The 20,598-nt window shown below is 19.4% G+C and overlaps 1 protein-coding gene across 2 annotated transcripts in view; it reads right to left on the bottom strand.

Annotated features, from left to right (window-relative positions):
• Positions 1-1,074: 1,074 nt before the first annotated feature.
• LOC145280118 (voltage-dependent calcium channel gamma-1 subunit-like) overlaps positions 1,075-20,598 on the bottom strand; it is a 274,495-nt gene continuing 254,971 nt past the window's right edge. For both annotated transcript variants that reach the window (XM_080131873.1, XM_080131874.1), the window contains exons 3-4: positions 6,572-6,709; positions 1,075-1,758 (exon numbers count right to left, since the gene is read on the bottom strand). In XM_080131873.1, the coding sequence (XP_079987999.1) occupies positions 1,502-1,758; positions 6,572-6,709 (395 nt within the window). In that variant the 3' untranslated portion in view covers positions 1,075-1,501. The remainder of the gene's footprint in view (positions 1,759-6,571; positions 6,710-20,598) is intronic.

Genomic DNA, 20,598 nt, shown 5'->3' with positions numbered 1-20,598 from the left:
GGGCGCCATGCTTCTCTAACGTTGGTAACATCACATACATATATGTAAACAAATACACACGTGTATATATATACATATATATATATATATATATATATATATATATATATATATATATATATATATAATCATTTCAGGTTAATATTGTTCAGAGGTAAAACAGCCAACGAATATAATGAAGTTCGTGCAAGAGTGCTCAATACAAAGGTGAACAAGGTATAATTTTTATTTGTTTTTACAAAAACAATTCTGTATCGCTACAAAACCATGAATATGTTTCAACCAACTAGTCATAAATGAGTGGAGACTTCATCAGGCGATGTTGTTTTTCCAAAAGTTCAGTGCTTGGTCCTAAGCTTGAGGATAGGACTTTTGGAAAAGCCACATCGCCTGATGATATCTCCAGTTATTTTTAACTAGTTTACTGAAAGATACTCATGACTGTGTAGTGATACTTAAATGTTTATGCAAAAACAAATAAAAAGTATATCTTGCTTTACATTGTATTGAGCACTTTAGTATAAACATCTTTAAATTCATTTGATATATCTTTAAATTCATTTCATTCATCTGTATATATATATATATATATATATATATATATATATATATATATATATATATATATATATATATATATATATATATATACCAGACTATCCATTTACGTGAAATCACCTTTTTCTTCGCCCTATTCCCTCTGCTTCACTATTTGTTACCAATAAGATCTATGACTTACTTGTAGTTTCATTAAATACTTTTGCAAGCAAAATCCGATTCCGCATTTTGCTAAATCCTATCCTCTGATGAGAAGGAAAGTATTTCTTCGAAACACCGCGGATTAAGGACTATCCACTTATTTTGTGCTTCCTTTTTTAAAATTAAATACGTTTTTAACTCTTTTTCAAAGTGTTATTTAACCATGAATTTTGTTGTAATTATACACAGTTTAACTCAAAACGTATATATATATATATATATATATATATATATATATATATATATATATATATATATATATATATATATATATATATATCGTCCATAACATGAAATATTGGTTTATATCACGTGTAAAATATTCGGTATTTATTTAAACTGCATGATACAGCGTGAAACTTTAAGCTACATATTTGCAAACATGTTTCGAATCGAACGAGATCTGGATCGATATATATTTGGAAACGTGCAGCCATTATGCTTGCATGTGTTTTGAGTGTGCGTGTTATGGCCTTGTATCGTATTCGTCCTCCACTTTTGAGACGACGTCTATAAAAAAAAAAACGTGATGCGAGTCACACGTCAACTCGTTTCAAGTAAAAGAAATGCCAACAAACTTTGGCATTTTATTTCCTTCTTTTTTTTGTATTTCTTTTAATTATATAAAAAAAAAGGTTTTATTTTTAACCATTGATGAGGGAGATATATGAACGCCGATGCTGTTCATGGCAATTTTTTTTTTTTTTCGTTTTTTAGTCTGTTCAGTTTCTTTTTACTTTTTTTATATTCGGCCTAATCTCATGGGTTCGTCTTGTTCTGCCAGTTCGTCGTCATCGTCGGCCATGTCGCTCTTCCGTTTATGCGAGATGAACAGGAAAATGCAACCAGCCAAGAAGTAGATCACAAAGCTGATCCAGGAGAGAATGAAGGAGAAGCCATAATTGTAATCAGCCGTCTTTGGATGTCGGGCCGGGATATGGGCGATTCCATGATCGACACTTTTTATGTACACTTCGTTTAAAACAAGAAGACACGCAGCTGAAAAGAGAAGAAAAATGGTAGCAGTTATATATCTACAGAGTGTTCGATAATTCACGTTACAAAGTTGGGGGTTTTTTTTTGTTGTTTTTTTTTATTTTTTTGTTTTTGCTCATGTTTATTAAAAAAATTAAACAATACAAATCACCCAAACGTAAATATTTGCAATAGTATTACGCTTTTTTTCTTTTTTTTTTTTTACATGGTAGTTACCACTTATCAAGGCCCGGAAACCACTCGGGGATAAGGGTTATTGCGTGTACAGTAATCGATGGGATAGTATCGTAGTAATCGTTAGTGTTGGAAATTTGATAAAGTGTCTTACTTAAGGGGGCGGTTTATCAGGAATTTGTTTATGTTGGACTTGAAAACATTCAAATTGTAGTCAGGTGGGAAACAGGTAGACGGAACAGAGTTCCACAGGCGTGCACTTCTAAGAAAGAAACTTTGTTCATGGAATCTACGTTTTGATTTAAGCACAGATAAAGAATGGAAAAAATTATTGACAGTAGTTTCAGCTAGACGGGTGTTTTTCGTGAAAGATTGGCGAGCGGGCCAGAGATTGGAGCTCAGACGAGCACCTGCCATGGAAATAATGATAAAACAAAGACAGGCTCGCTACGTCTCTTCTGTGGGAGAGAAGTTGCAGGGAAGAGAAAAGGGCATCCCCCACTAAGCCACGAAAGATTCAAAATATCCAAACTTATTTTATGTAACCGACCTGTACATCAATAACCTGCTATAAACGCTTTGCACGAGTTACGAATTATTTTTGTGGGATTTCGACCCATTTCTCACTTAATGTTTTTTTAAGTCTTCAAATGAGTATGGTGAAAAGCTGAGACTTTACTCTCCAAAAAAGACCAAAAATCTTGATCTCACGAGTTGATATGAACATTCGGTTCATATTTAAAGTCTTTGCAATGTTTCCCGCAGACTTTTCGGATTTGAATAGCTCTACAATGTTTCGCTAAATCATGAGTCATATTGTCAAAATAAATCTGCAAGTTAAACTTTATCTATATACACCTGAAAAAGGTAAAAAAAATTATGGAAATTCACTAAATATGGATAATAATAGAAAGTTGTAAAGGTAAATATTGAACAACGTGTAACGGAGGTTTGGTTTGTGTCTCTAACTAAAATTATCGTTCATTTTTTTCTTAGATATTTTCCAAGATTTTTTGGACGTCTCATGCCCCAGTTAAATGGGGGGAAAAAGAGAAATCTCGATTTAGGGAGGATATATTTGTTGAAAGTCTCGGACTTTAAATTAAATTATTGACTGAGACAACTTTTATTTTTGTTTCAGTCCGAACTGATTCTTTTTGGGGAAGCTCCATCCCTCTTCCCTATTAAAACTCAACCTTGTGCCTAATTTTGCTCTCGTAGGGAGGCAAATAAATATAAACGACTAAGACCCACAGACTTTTAGCAATACACAATAACTTCCATGTTGTTGACCTTCATCTAGTAGAAGACCTGTTACCAAAGACCATTTTCTAACGTCATCCACTGCGCGTGATTATCTTCAACACTGTTCTAATGTGTTACATAACCCTTTGTCGAGGTAACTATCTAGTGACGTCATCATCTTGATGACGTCAGCAGGTGTGCATGAAGACAAACAAGATAACAAACAAGCAAGAATCAAAGGGTTTGGTAATATATAAAAATACATAATTCGTCTGGCCTCTTTCTGTCTTACAGGATAATAGGTACCAACTGAATGGGGAGGTTTATGCTAAAGCAAAGGTTACGCAGTCGCTACCCGCACTTCATCTGACCTGGTATTATTTAAGCACACTGCAAGGATAATCGGAAACAAAGGTTTTGAAAATAATATTTTCAACTAATCAAACATATTAAGATGTTTTATTGGGTGTATATGAATATTCTCGTTCCCTTACCCGGCGTTGTCCGGGAGTTTTTTTTATTTTTGTTTCGCTTTTCTTTTTTTTTATTGTTTAAAATTTTTTTGCCGAATTTAATTATCAGCGTTTCTTTTGGCCATGGAAATTTTTTATTGAATCAAGTTTGTTAAGAAAACTATTATTCACTGTTTTGTTGAAGTGTTCGAATATTTATTTATTTACGACTGAACGAATTAATTCAACCAGATCATAAAGGATTAATTGCTATCATTTCAACTTTTTAGAAATCAAAACTATTGATGTTTTTTTTTGTTTTTTGTTTTATTTATTTATTTATTTATTTCTGGTTCATATGCTATAAGCGCGTATTAATCTGAGGTCTAGTCAATTTCAGAAGAAATACGGTTTCGTTACGGTTTGACAGTCATGGGATTTCAGTGACGTCATATGAAGTGTAATGCAAGACGCGTTCCTTTCAAGTGCAAATATAAACAAAGATATTAAAGGAACACTTGGTCTAAAACTAGGCCGATAGCCATTAGTCGCGTGCTCTCATGTAATGAATGAATGCATGAATGTAGGATTGATATGAAATTCTTAAAGATAAACTAAAAATGACTGAAAAATGGGCTGAAATGACTTAAATAAAAAGTAAATGACTTAGAATGACTTTAATGAACTTAAAGATGAATTGAATGACCTTAAGAATGACTTGAATGCTTAAAAAAATAACTGGAATCCTTCAAAAACAACTTGAATGATCTGGAAAATGACTTGAATAGCTTTGAGACTAACTGGTTGTAAAGTGGGTGATCATTTTACATTAAATTAATACAGAAAAGTGATCCCCCACTTTATATCACAAAGTTACAAACATAAGTACATCATGTAGTAAAAACAGAAAAGGGTATTTATTTGCTCCCCAACCGAGCAAATTAGGCACAAGGCCGATTTTTGATGTGAGGAGTAAAGGGGAAATGGGGACCAACTCCCCGGGGAGTAGGGGAGCTGGATAGTGACAATTGGTATGAAGAGTTTCCCCTACATTGACCAAGGTCTTATATGTGGGGGTTGCCTCCATATATGGTCTTTGCTTGCAGTATCTGCCGTAACAGATACTATTTTTTTTTTTTTTATTATTCAATTTTCACCCCAAACAAGGCACAGTGCCACTTTGAAGCAGGGGGCTACTATTAGGGAATTAATTAGCGGGGTCATTATGAAGGGAGAAGAGTAGAAAGATGTTTGTTAACATTACACTTGAACTTCTGCATATCATTGCAGTTGGGAAAGCAGAATCCCGGAAGGAAGTTCCAAAGACCCGCAGTTCTGGGGAAGAAACTATTGGAGTAAAAGGCTTTCTTGCACCTAGGGATCTCCACTGTAAAGGGATGAGACTTAGTAGCTTGTCGGGTTTGTCGGGGGTAGTTACGTCGGGGAGGTACAAGTGTTTGCAGTTCGTCAGAGCATTCACCATTAAAGTATTTGTAGAACAGGCAGAGGGATGCAACATCTCGTCGATGGGACAGAGGTTGAAGCCCAGATGACAGTTCAGGACCTATCAGGTTTGCGACTCTTTTTTGAACCCTGTCCAGGAGCGAGAGACAAGCAGCAGATGCACCAGCCCAGATGTGACAACAGTACTCCATACATGGGCGAATGGTTGCCTTATAGAGGTATAGGATACTGGCAGGCGTAAGTAGTTTTCTAGCACGGTAGAGGGAGCCAACCTTCCTTGCAGCAGCCTTGGCAATGCTCTCAATGTATCTATTCCAGTTCATATTCCCTGTAAACGTTAGGCCGAGGAGTTTAAAAGAAGTACTTTCAGGCAATGTGTTCTTGTAGTTATTGAAGGAAACAAGCCAAAAGGCCAAGAAAAGGGTATTTATTTGCCCCCCCCCCATCGAGTAAATTAGGCACAAGGCCGATTTTTAATGTGATGAGTGAAAGGGAAATGGGGACCAACTCCCCGGGAAGTAGGGGAGCTAGATAGTGACATTTGGTATGATAGTTGCCCCTATATTGACCAAGGTCTTATATGTGGGGTTGGTATTTATTTGCTCCCTCACCGGACACATTAAGCAAAAGGCCAATTTTTAATGTGAGGAGTGAAGGGGAAATGGGGACCAGCTCCCCGGGGGAGTAGGGGAGCTGGATAGTTACAATTGATATGAAGGGTTGCCCCTACATTGACTAAGGTCTTATATGTGGGGTTGGTATTTATTTGCTCCCCCACCGAGCAAATTAGGCACAAGGCCGATTTTTAATGTTAGGAGGAAAGGGGAAATGGGGATCAGCTCCCCTACTCCCCGGGGAGCTGGTCCCCATTTCCCATAGTGACAATTGGTATGAAGGGTTGCCCCTACATTTACAAATGTCTTATATGTGGGAGTATTTATTTGCTTCCCCTCTGAACAAATTAGGCAAAAGGCCGTTTTTTTAATTTGAAGAGAGAGGGAGGGGGAGGGAAAAGGGGGCCAGCTTCCGATGGGTGGGAAATGGGAGGTGGATAGTGGCAATTGGTATGAAGAGTTTCCCCTACATTGACCAAGATCTTATATGTGGGATTGCCCCCACATATGGTCTTTGCTTGCAGTATCTGCCGGAACAGATACTACACTTTGATATTGGCAAAAAGGTCAAGAAAACCTTAAAAAGCTAAGAACAGCATCTATTAACAACAGACCTTTGATCTTGACCAAAAAGGCCAAACACAAAAGTGTTACGGACGGACCGACAGACCGACCGACAGAGCGACAGACCGACGGAATGATTTATAGAGTCGCTTGCACGCGACTAAAAATAGAATTATTTTAATTCTATTTTTTTTTTTAGACCAAGAGTGTCTTTAAAGATTTCAATGGAAAACAGATTTAAATGTTTCTATGGAAATAACTGCATGGTTGTGTAAAACAAATATAGAACATATTATAACTTACCGGTCATCATATACAATAGGGCGGTCAGTCGTTTGATGACATACCTTGGCCTCTTGAATGAATAGAAGGCGAAAATATGTACGAGGAACATGAGAAATATTGAAATCACACTGAAAGCCGTTTCTATCCGCATATAATCTGAAATAAAAAAGAATAATATATTAGGATGATAAACATAATACTTTCATCTTAGGAACTTTTTTTTTATATATTAGTAGACATTTTTTTTATATTAGTAGACATTTTTTTTATATTAGTAGACATTTTCTTATATTATTATACATTTTTTATATTAATAGACATTTTTATTATATTAGTAGACATTTTTTTTATATTAGTAGACATTTTTTTTATATTATTATACATTTTTTTATATTAATATACATTTTTTTATATATTAGTAGACATTTTTTTTATATTAGTAGACATTTTTTTTATTAGTAGACATTTTTTTATATTATTATACATTTTTTTATATTAGTAGACATTTTTTTTATATTAGTAGACATTTTTTTATATTAGTAGACATTTTTTTTATATTATTATACATTTTTTATATTAATATACATTTTTTTATATATTAGTAGACATTTTTTTTATATTAGTAGACATTTTTTATATTAGTAGACATTTTTTTATATTATTATACATTTTTTTATATTAGTAGACATTTTTTTATATTAGTAGACATTTTTTTTATATTAATAGACATTTTTTTATATTAGTAGACATTTTTTTATTAATAGACATTTTTTTATATTAATATACATTTTTTTATATTAATATACATTTATTTATATTAGTAGACATTTTTTTTATATTAGTAGACATTTTTTTTATATTAATAGACATTTTTTTTATATTAATAGACATTTTTTTTATATTAGTAGACATTTTTTATATTAGTAGACATTTTTTATATTAATAGACATTTTTTTATATTAATATACATTTTTTTATATTAATATACATTTTTTTTATATTAGTAGACATTTTTTATATTAATAGACATTTTTTATATTAATATACATTTTTTTTATATTAGTAGACATTTTTTTTATATTAATAGACATTTTTTTATATTATTATACATTTTTTTTATATTAATAGACATTTTTTTATATTATTATACATTTTTTTTATATTAATAGACATTTTTTTATATTATTATACATTTTTTTTATATTAGTAGACATTTTTTTTATATTAATAGACATTTTTTTATATTAATATACATTTTTTTATATATAAGTAGACATTTTTTTTATATTAGTAGACATTTTTTTTATATTAGTAGACATTTTTTTTATATTAATAGACATTTTTTTTATATTAATAGACATTTTTTTTATATTAGTAGACATTTTTTTTATATTAGTAGACATTTTTTATATTAATAGACATTTTTTTATATTAATATACATTTTTTTATATTAATATACATTTTTTTTATATTAGTAGACATTTTTTATATTAATAGACATTTTTTTATATTAATATACATTTTTTTATATTAATATACATTTTTTTTATATTAGTAGACATTTTTTTTATATTAATAGACATTTTTTTTATATTAATAGACATTTTTTTTATATTAGTAGACATTTTTTTTATATTAGTAGACATTTTTTATATTAATAGACATTTTTTTATATTAATATACATTTTTTTATATTAATATACATTTTTTTTATATTAGTAGACATTTTTTATATTAATAGACATTTTTTTATATTAATATACATTTTTTTATATTAATATACATTTTTTTTATATTAGTAGACATTTTTTTTATATTAATAGACATTTTTTTTATATTAATAGACATTTTTTTTATATTAGTAGACATTTTTTTTATATTAGTAGACATTTTTTTATATTAATGGACATTTTTTATATTAATATACATTTTTTTATATTAATATACATTTTTTTTATATTAATATACATTTTTTTATATTAATGGACATTTTTTTATATTAATATACATTTTTTTATATTAATATACATTTTTTTTATATTAATAGACATTTTTTTATATTAATGGACATTTTTTTATATTAATATACATTTTTTTATATTAATATACATTTTTTTTATATTAATATAAATTTTTTTATATTAATAGACATTTTTTTATTAATAGACATTTTTTTATATTAATATACATTTTTTTATATTAGTAGACATTTTTTTTATATTAGTAGACATTTTTTTTTATATTAATAGACATTTTTTTATATTAATATACATTTTTTTTATATTAGTAGACATTTTTTATATTAATAGACATTTTTTTTATATTAGTAGACATTTTTTATATTAATAGACATTTTTTTTATATTAATAGACATTTTTTTATATTAATAGACATTTTTTTTATATTAATAGACATTTTTTTTATATTAGTAGACATTTTTTTTATATTAGTAGACATTTTTTATATTAATAGACATTTTTTTATATTAATAGACATTTTTTTATATTAATATACAGTTTTTTTATATTAGTAGACATTTTTTTTATATTAATATACATTTTTTTATATTAATATACATTTTTTTTATATTAGTAGACATTTTTTTTATATTAGTAGACATTTTTTTTATATTAATAGACATTTTTTTATATTAATATACATTTTTTTTATATTAGTAGACATTTTTTTATATTAGTAGACATTTTTTTTATATTAATATACATTTTTTTATATTAATATACATTTTTTTTATATTAGTAGACATTTTTTATATTAATAGACATTTTTTTATATTAATAGACATTTTTTTATATTAATATACATTTTTTTTATATTAGTAGACATTTTTTATATTAATAGACATTTTTTTTATATTAATAGACATTTTTTTTATATTAGTAGACATTTTTTTTATATTAGTAGACATTTTTTATATTAATAGACATTTTTTTTATATTAATATACATTTTTTTTATATTAGTAGACATTTTTTATATTAATAGACATTTTTTTTATATTAATATACATTTTTTTTATATTAGTAGACATTTTTTATATTAATAGACATTTTTTTATATTAATATACATTTTTTTATATTAATATACATTTTTTTTATATTAGTAGACATTTTTTATATTAATAGACATTTTTTTTATATTAATAGACATTTTTTTTATATTAGTAGACATTTTTTTTATATTAGTAGACATTTTTTATATTAATATACATTTTTTTATATTAATAGACATTTTTTTATATTAATATACAGTTTTTTATATTAATATACATTTTTTTTATATTAGTAGACATTTTTTTTATATTAGTAGACATTTTTTTTATATTAATAGACATTTTTTTTATATTAATATACATTTTTTTTATATTAATAGACATTTTTTTATATTAATAGACATTTTTTTATATTAATATACAGTTTTTTTATATTAGTAGACATTTTTTTTATATTAATATACATTTTTTTATATTAATATACATTTTTTTTATATTAGTAGACATTTTTTTTATATTAGTAGACATTTTTTTTATATTAATAGACATTTTTTTATATTAATATACATTTTTTTATATTAATATACATTTTTTTATATTAGTAGACATTTTTTTATATTAATATACATTTTTTTATATTAATATACATTTTTTTTATATTAGTAGACATTTTTTTTATATTAATATACATTTTTTATATTAATATACATTTTTTTTTATATTAGTAGACATTTTTTTTATATTAGTAGACATTTTTTTTTATATTAATATACATTTTTTTTATATTAGTAGACATTTTTTTATATTAGTAGACATTTTTTTTATATTAATATACATTTTTTTATATTAATATACATTTTTTTTATATTAGTAGACATTTTTTTTATATTAGTAGACATTTTTTTTATATTAATAGACATTTTTTTATATTAATATACATTTTTTTTATATTAGTAGACATTTTTTTTTTATTAGTAGACATTTTTTTTATATTAATAGACATTTTTTTATATTAATATACATTTTTTTTATATTAGTAGACATTTTTTTTATATTAGTAGACATTTTTTTTATATTAATAGACATTTTTTTATATTAATATACATTTTTTTATATTAATATACATTTTTTTTATATTAGTAGACATTTTTTTTATATTAATATACATTTTTTTATATTAATATACATTTTTTTTATATTAGTAGACATTTTTTTTATATTAGTAGACATTTTTTTTATATTAATAGACATTTTTTTATATTAATATACATTTTTTTATATTAATATACATTTTTTTTATATTAGTAGACATTTTTTTTATATTAATATACATTTTTTTATATTAATATACATTTTTTTTATATTAGTAGACATTTTTTTTATATTAATATACATTTTTTTATATTAATATACATTTTTTTTATATTAGTAGACATTTTTTTTATATTAATATACATTTTTTTATATTAATATACATTTTTTTATATTAATATACATTTTTTTATATTAATATACATTTTTTTTATATTAGTAGACATTTTTTTTATATTAATATACATTTTTTTATATTAATATACATTTTTTTATATTAATATACATTTTTTTATATTAATATACATTTTTTTATATTAGTAGACATTTTTTTTATATTAATATACATTTTTTTATATTAATATACATTTTTTTATATTAATATACATTTTTTTTATATTAGTAGACATTTTTTTTATATTAGTAGACATTTTTTTTTATATTAATAGACATTTTTTTATATTAATATACATTTTTTTTATATTAGTAGACATTTTTTTATATTAGTAGACATTTTTTTTATATTAATATACATTTTTTTATATTAATATACATTTTTTTTATATTAGTAGACATTTTTTTTATATTAGTAGACATTTTTTTTATATTAATAGACATTTTTTTTATATTGATAGACATTTTTTTTATATTAGTAGACATTTTTTTTTATATTAATATACATTTTTTTATATTAATATACATTTTTTTTATATTAGTAGACATTTTTTTTATATTAGTAGACATTTTTTTTATATTAATAGACATTTTTTTATATTAATATACATTTTTTTTATATTAGTAGACATTTTTTTATATTAGTAGACATTTTTTTTATATTAATATACATTTTTTTATATTAATATACATTTTTTTATATTAGTAGACATTTTTTTTATATTAGTAGACATTTTTTTTATATTAATAGACATTTTTTTTATATTAGTAGACATTTTTTTTATATTAATAGACATTTTTTTATATTAATATACATTTTTTTTATATTAGTAGACATTTTTTTATATTAGTAGACATTTTTTTTATATTAATATACATTTTTTTATATTAATATACATTTTTTTATATTAGTATACATTTTTTTTATATTAGTAGACATTTTTTTTTATATTAATAGACATTTTTTTATATTAATATACATTTTTTTATATTAATATACATTTTTTTTATATTAGTAGACATTTTTTTTATATTAATATACATTTTTTTATATTAATATACATTTTTTTATATTAATATACATTTTTTTATATTAATATACATTTTTTTTATATTAGTAGACATTTTTTTTATATTAATATACATTTTTTTATATTAATATACATTTTTTTATATTAATATACATTTTTTTTATATTAGTAGACATTTTTTTTATATTAGTAGACATTTTTTTTTATATTAATAGACATTTTTTTATATTAATATACATTTTTTTTATATTAGTAGACATTTTTTTATATTAGTAGACATTTTTTTTATATTAATATACATTTTTTTATATTAATATACATTTTTTTTATATTAGTAGACATTTTTTTTATATTAGTAGACATTTTTTTTATATTAATAGACATTTTTTTTATATTAGTAGACATTTTTTTTATATTAATAGACATTTTTTTATATTAATATACATTTTTTTATATTAATATACATTTTTTTATATTAATATACATTTTTTTTATATTAGTAGACATTTTTTTTATATTAATATACATTTTTTTATATTAATATACATTTTTTTATATTAATATACATTTTTTTTATATTAGTAGACATTTTTTTTTTATTAGTAGACATTTTTTTTTATATTAATAGACATTTTTTTATATTAATATACATTTTTTTTATATTAGTAGACATTTTTTTATATTAGTAGACATTTTTTTTATATTAATATACATTTTTTTATATTAATATACATTTTTTTTATATTAGTAGACATTTTTTTTATATTAGTAGACATTTTTTTTATATTAATAGACATTTTTTTATATTAATATACATTTTTTTTATATTAGTAGACATTTTTTTATATTAGTAGACATTTTTTTTATATTAATAGACATTTTTTTATATTAATATACATTTTTTTTATATTAGTAGACATTTTTTTTATATTAGTAGACATTTTTTTTATATTAATAGACATTTTTTTTATATTAGTAGACATTTTTTTTATATTAATAGACATTTTTTTATATTAATATACATTTTTTTTATATTAGTAGACATTTTTTTATATTAGTAGACATTTTTTTTATATTAATATACATTTTTTTATATTAATATACATTTTTTTTATATTAGTATACATTTTTTTTATATTAGTAGACATTTTTTTTATATTAATAGACATTTTTTTATATTAATATACATTTTTTTATATTAATATACATTTTTTTTATATTAGTAGACATTTTTTTTATATTAATATACATTTTTTTATATTAATATACATTTTTTTATATTAATATACATTTTTTTTATATTAGTAGACATTTTTTTTATATAATTATACATTTTTTTATATTAATATACATTTTTTTATATTAATATACATTTTTTTTATATTAGTAGACATTTTTTTTATATTAGTAGACATTTTTTTTTATATTAATAGACATTTTTTTATATTAATATACATTTTTTTTATATTAGTAGACATTTTTTATATTAGTAGACATTTTTTTTATATTAATATACATTTTTTTATATTAATATACATTTTTTTTATATTAGTAGACATTTTTTTTATATTAGTAGACATTTTTTTTATATTAATAGACATTTTTTTTATATTAGTAGACATTTTTTTTATATTAATAGACATTTTTTTATATTAATATACATTTTTTTTATATTAGTAGACATTTTTTTATATTAGTAGACATTTTTTTTATATTAATATACTTTGTTTTATATTAATATACATTTTTTTTATATTAGTATACATTTTTTTTATATTAGTAGACATTTTTTTTATATTAATAGACATTTTTTTATATTAATATACATTTTTTTATATTAATATACATTTTTTTTATATTAGTAGACATTTTTTTTATATTAATATACATTTTTTTATATTAATATACATTTTTTTATATTAATATACATTTTTTTATATTAATATACATTTTTTTTATATTAGTAGACATTTTTTTTATATTAATATACATTTTTTTATATTAATATACATTTTTTTATATTAATATACATTTTTTTTATATTAGTAGACATTTTTTTTATATTAGTAGACATTTTTTTTTATATTAATAGACATTTTTTTATATTAATATACATTTTTTTTATATTAGTAGACATTTTTTTATATTAGTAGACATTTTTTTTATATTAATATACATTTTTTTATATTAATATACATTTTTTTTATATTAGTAGACATTTTTTTTATATTAGTAGACATTTTTTTATATTAATAGACATTTTTTTATATTAATATACATTTTTTTTATATTAGTAGACATTTTTTTATATTAGTAGACATTTTTTTATATTAATATACATTTTTTTATATTAATATACATTTTTTTTATATTAGTAGACATTTTTTTTATATTAGTAGACTTTTTTTTTATATTAATAGACATTTTTTTTATATTAGTAGACATTTTTTTTATATTAATAGACATTTTTTTATATTAATATACATTTTTTTTATATTAGTAGACATTTTTTTATATTAGTAGACATTTTTTTTATATTAATATACATTTTTTTATATTAATATACATTTTTTTTATATTAGTAGACATTTTTTTTATATTAGTAGACATTTTTTTTATATTAATAGACATTTTTTTTATATTAGTAGACATTTTTTTTATATTAATAGACATTTTTTTATATTAATATACATTTTTTTTATATTAGTAGACATTTTTTTATATTAGTAGACATTTTTTTTATATTAATATACATTTTTTTATATTAATATACATTTTTTTTATATTAGTATACATTTTTTTTATATTAGTAGACATTTTTTTTATATTAATAGACATTTTTTTATATTAATATACATTTTTTTATATTAATATACATTTTTTTTATATTAGTAGACATTTTTTTTATATTAATATACATTTTTTTATATTAATATACATTTTTTTTATATTAGTAGACATTTTTTTTATATTAATATACATTTTTTTATATTAATATACATTTTTTTATATTAGTAGACATTTTTTTTATATTAGTAGACATTTTTTTTTATATTAATAGACATTTTTTTATATTAATATACATTTTTTTTATATTAGTAGACATTTTTTTATATTAATATACATTTTTTTATATTAATATACATTTTTTTATATTAATATACATTTTTTTTATATTAGTAGACATTTTTTTATATTAATATACATTTTTTTATATTAATATACATTTTTTTTATATTAATAGACATTTTTTTTATATTAGTAGACATTTTTTTATATTAATAGACATTTTTTTATATTAATATACATTTTTTTATATTAATAGACATTTTTTTATATTAATAGACATTTTTTTATATTAATAGACATTTTTTTATATTAATATACATTTTTTTATATTAGTAGACAGTTTTTTATATTAATATACATTTTTTTATATTAATAGACATTTTTTTATATTAGTAGACATTTTTTTATATTAATAGACATTTTTTTATATTAATAGACATTTTTTTATATTAATATACATTTTTTTTATATTAATAGACATTTTTTTATATTAATATACATTTCTTTATATTAGTAGACAGTTTTTTATATTAATATACATTTTTTTATATTAATAGACATTTTTTTATATTAATATACATTTTTTTATATTAATATACAGTTTTTTGATATTAATAGACATTTTTTTATATTAATATACATTTTTTTATATTAATAGACATTTTTTTATATTAATATACATTTTTTTATATTAGTAGACAGTTTTTTATATTAATATACATTTTTTTATATTAATAGACATTTTTTTATATTAATATACATTTTTTTATATTAATATACAGTTTTTTTATATTAGTAGACATTTTTTTTATATTAATATACATTTTTTTATATTAATATACATTTTTTTATATTAATATACATTTTTTTTATATTAGTAGACATTTTTTTTATATTAATAGACATTTTTTTTATATTAATATACATTTTTTTATATTAATATACATTTTTTTTATATTAGTAGACATTTTTTTTATATTAATATACATTTTTTTATATTAATATACATTTTTTTTATATTAGTAGACATTTTTTTTATATTAATATACATTTTTTTATATTAATATACATTTTTTTATATTAGTAGACATTTTTTTTATATTAGTAGACATTTTTTTTTATATTAATATACATTTTTTTATATTAATATACATTTTTTTTTATATTAGTAGACATTTTTTTATATTAATATACATTTTTTTATATTAATATACATTTTTTTTATATTAGTAGACATTTTTTTTATATTAGTAGACATTTTTTTATATTAATAGACATTTTTTTATATTAATATACATTTTTTTATATTAATATACATTTTTTTTATATTAGTAGACATTTTTTTTATATTAATATACATTTTTTTATATTAATATACATTTTTTTATATTAATATACATTTTTTTTATATTAATATACATTTTTTTTATATTAATATACATTTTTTTTATATTAGTAGACATTTTTTTTATATTAGTAGACATTTTTTTATATTAATAGACATTTTTTTATATTAGTAGACATTTTTTTTATATTAATATACATTTTTTTTATATTAGTAGACATTTTTTTTATATTAATATACATTTTTTTATATTAATATACATTTTTTTATATTAATATACATTTTTTTTATATTAATATACATTTTTTTTATATTAGTAGACATTTTTTTTATATTAGTAGACATTTTTTTTATATTAGTATACATTTTTTTATATTAATATACATTTTTTTTATATTAATAGACATTTTTTTTATATTAATATACATTTTTTTTATATTAGTAGACATTTTTTTATATTAGTATACATTTTTTTATATTAATATACATTTTTTTTATATTAGTAGACATTTTTTTTATATTAATATACATTTTTTTATATTAATATACATTTTTTTATATTAATATACATTTTTTTTATATTAGTAGACATTTTTTTTATATTAGTAGACATTTTTTTATATTAATATACATTTTTTTTATATTAATAGACATTTTTTTTATATTAATATACATTTTTTTTATATTAGTAGACATTTTTTTTATATTAGTATACATTTTTTTATATTAATATACATTTTTTTTATATTAGTAGACATTTTTTTTATATTAATATACATTTTTTTATATTAATATACATTTTTTTATATTAATATACATTTTTTTATATTAATATACATTTTTTTTATATTAGTAGACATGTTTTTTATATTAGTAGACATTTTTTTTATATTAATATACATTTTTTTATATTAATATACATTTTTTTATATTAATATACATTTTTTTATATTAATATACATTTTTTTTATATTAATATACATTTTTTTTATATTAGTAGACATTTTTTTTATATTAGTAGACATTTTTTTTATATTAGTATACATTTTTTTATATTAATATACATTTTTTTTATATTAATAGACATTTTTTTTATATTAATATACATTTTTTTTATATTAGTAGACATTTTTTTTATATTAGTATACATTTTTTTATATTAATATACATTTTTTTTATATTAGTAGACATTTTTTTTATATTAATATACATTTTTTTATATTAATATACATTTTTTTATATTAATATACATTTTTTTTATATTAATATACATTTTTTTTATATTAGTAGACATTTTTTTTATATTAGTAGACATTTTTTTTATATTAGTATACATTTTTTTATATTAATATACATTTTTTTTATATTAATAGACATTTTTTTTATATTAATATACATTTTTTTTATATTAGTAGACATTTTTTTTATATTAGTATACATTTTTTTATATTAATATACATTTTTTTTATATTAGTAGACATTTTTTTTATATTAATATACATTTTTTTATATTAATATACATTTTTTTTATATTAGTAGACATTTTTTTTATATTAATATACATTTTTTTATATTAATATACATTTTTTTTATATTAGTAGACATTTTTTTTATATTAGTAGACATTTTTTTTTATATTAATAGACATTTTTTTATATTAATATACATTTTTTTTATATTAGTAGACATTTTTTTATATTAGTAGACATTTTTTTTATATTAATATACATTTTTTTATATTAATATACATTTTTTTATATTAGTAGACATTTTTTTTATATTAGTAGACATTTTTTTTATATTAATAGACATTTTTTTATATTAATATACATTTTTTTATATTAATATACATTTTTTTTATATTAGTAGACATTTTTTTTATATTAATAGACATTTTTTTATATCAATATACATTTTTTTTATATTAGTAGACATTTTTTTATATTAGTAGACATTTTTTTTTATATTAATAGACATTTTTTTATATTAATATACATTTTTTTTATATTAGTAGACATTTTTTTTATATTAGTAGACATTTTTTTTATATTAATAGACATTTTTTTATATTAATATACATTTTTTTTATATTAGTAGACATTTTTTTATATTAGTAGACATTTTTTTTATATTAATATACATTTGTTTATATTAATATACATTTTTTTTATATTAGTAGACATTTTTTTTATATTAGTAGACATTTTTTTTATATTAATAGACATTTTTTTATATTAATATACATTTTTTTATATTAATATACATTTTTTTTATATTAGTAGACATTTTTTTTATATTAATATACATTTTTTTATATTAATATACATTTTTTTTATATTAGTAGACATTTTTTTTATATTAATATACATTTTTTTATATTAATATACATTTTTTTTATATTAGTAGTTTTTTTTTTATATTAGTAGACATTTTTTTTTATATTAATAGACATTTTTTTATATTAATATACATTTTTTTTATATTAGTAGACATTTTTTTTTATATTAATATACATTTTTTTTATATTAGTAGACATTTTTTTTATATTAGTAGACATTTTTTTTATATTAATAGACATTTTTTTATATTAATATACATTTTTTTATATTAATATACATTTTTTTTATATTAGTAGACATTTTTTTATATTAATATACATTTTTTTATATTAATATACATTTTTTTATATTAATATACATTTTTTTATATTAATAGACATTTTTTTTATATTAATATACATTTTTTTATATTAATATACATTTTTTTATATTAGTAGACATTTTTTTTATATTAATAGACATTTTTGTATATAATTAGACATTTTTTTAATATTAGAAAATTGTTACAATGCGAGAAAACGATGACACGGCGGGGGGGGGGAATCACAGAAAATGGTGTTTTGGAACCTGTGGAAATTAAACTTATTTTATTACTCTTAAGTGTAAAAACTTTCTTGAAATAAAACGAATATTGTTCCAAGCAAAACGAATGCAAGCATAAATTCGATTAGAGATTTCTCAGGCAAAGAATAAATACAGTCACGATCAGCAGAAACGTAGAGGTTTTCTTGCTTTGACTTGAAAAGATAAATACTGGAGAATCACAGCAAAAGATTCTGTCGTTTTATTAGGTTGGTGCAAAAAATAATGCCGTTTTTGGCGTTACACACACACACACACACACACACACACACACACACACATATATATATATATATATATATATATATATATATATATATATATATATATATATATAAAATGAAAATTACAATTGAATTTACCAAAATGATCCAAGATGGTAAAATTAAAGTAAATTATAAATATTAAAGAATTAATATTTATAAAATTATCTCAGCCAGATATAAAAGCTCGATAAAACCAAATAGGAAATAGAGATGAGCAAACAGTTAATAAAATATGTTAAAAAACACTTTGAAATGAGTTAAAAACATATTTAATTAAATTATATTTATGTCTCGGAAGTAGAGTGAAAAGCACATCTTATTTTTCTTTTATTAATATTATCGGAATCTTTTCTTTTTTTCCTTGTATACATTTTTGTGAATTATTCCATGGATTTCTGCCTTTGGATTATTATGGACTATCTTCTTCCAATTACGGGATTTCCTTGGATTTTACTTGTACAAATGGAAATTCTTTTAACTTTCTTGAAGTTTTACATATGGATTTTACCATCACTGGATTTTTTATCTTCCACCAGACTATCCATTCATGTGTAATCACCTTTTTCTTTACCATATTCCCTCTGCTTAACTTTTGTTGTTTTCAAGTAAGATCTTTGACTTACTTGTTGTTTCATCAAATACTTCTGCATGCAAAATCCGATCCCGCATTTTGCTAATTCCTACCCTCTGATGAAAAGGAAAGTATTTCTTCGAAACTCCGCGGATTAAGGACTATCCATTTATCTAGTGTTTCCTTTTTCAGATTAAATATGCTTTTAACTCATTTCAAAGTGTTTTTTAACATATTTTATTAACTGTTTGCTTATATATATATATATATATATATATATATATATATATATATATATATATATATATATATATATATGATTGTTGAGCTGGATTAAATCCAACGA

This window comes from Euprymna scolopes, chromosome 7 (assembly GCF_053919585.1).
Source record: "Euprymna scolopes isolate OS-2025 chromosome 7, ASM5391958v1, whole genome shotgun sequence".
Taxonomy (NCBI): Eukaryota; Metazoa; Mollusca; class Cephalopoda; order Sepiida; family Sepiolidae; genus Euprymna; species Euprymna scolopes.
This window is presented reverse-complemented; position numbering and strand designations above follow the sequence as displayed.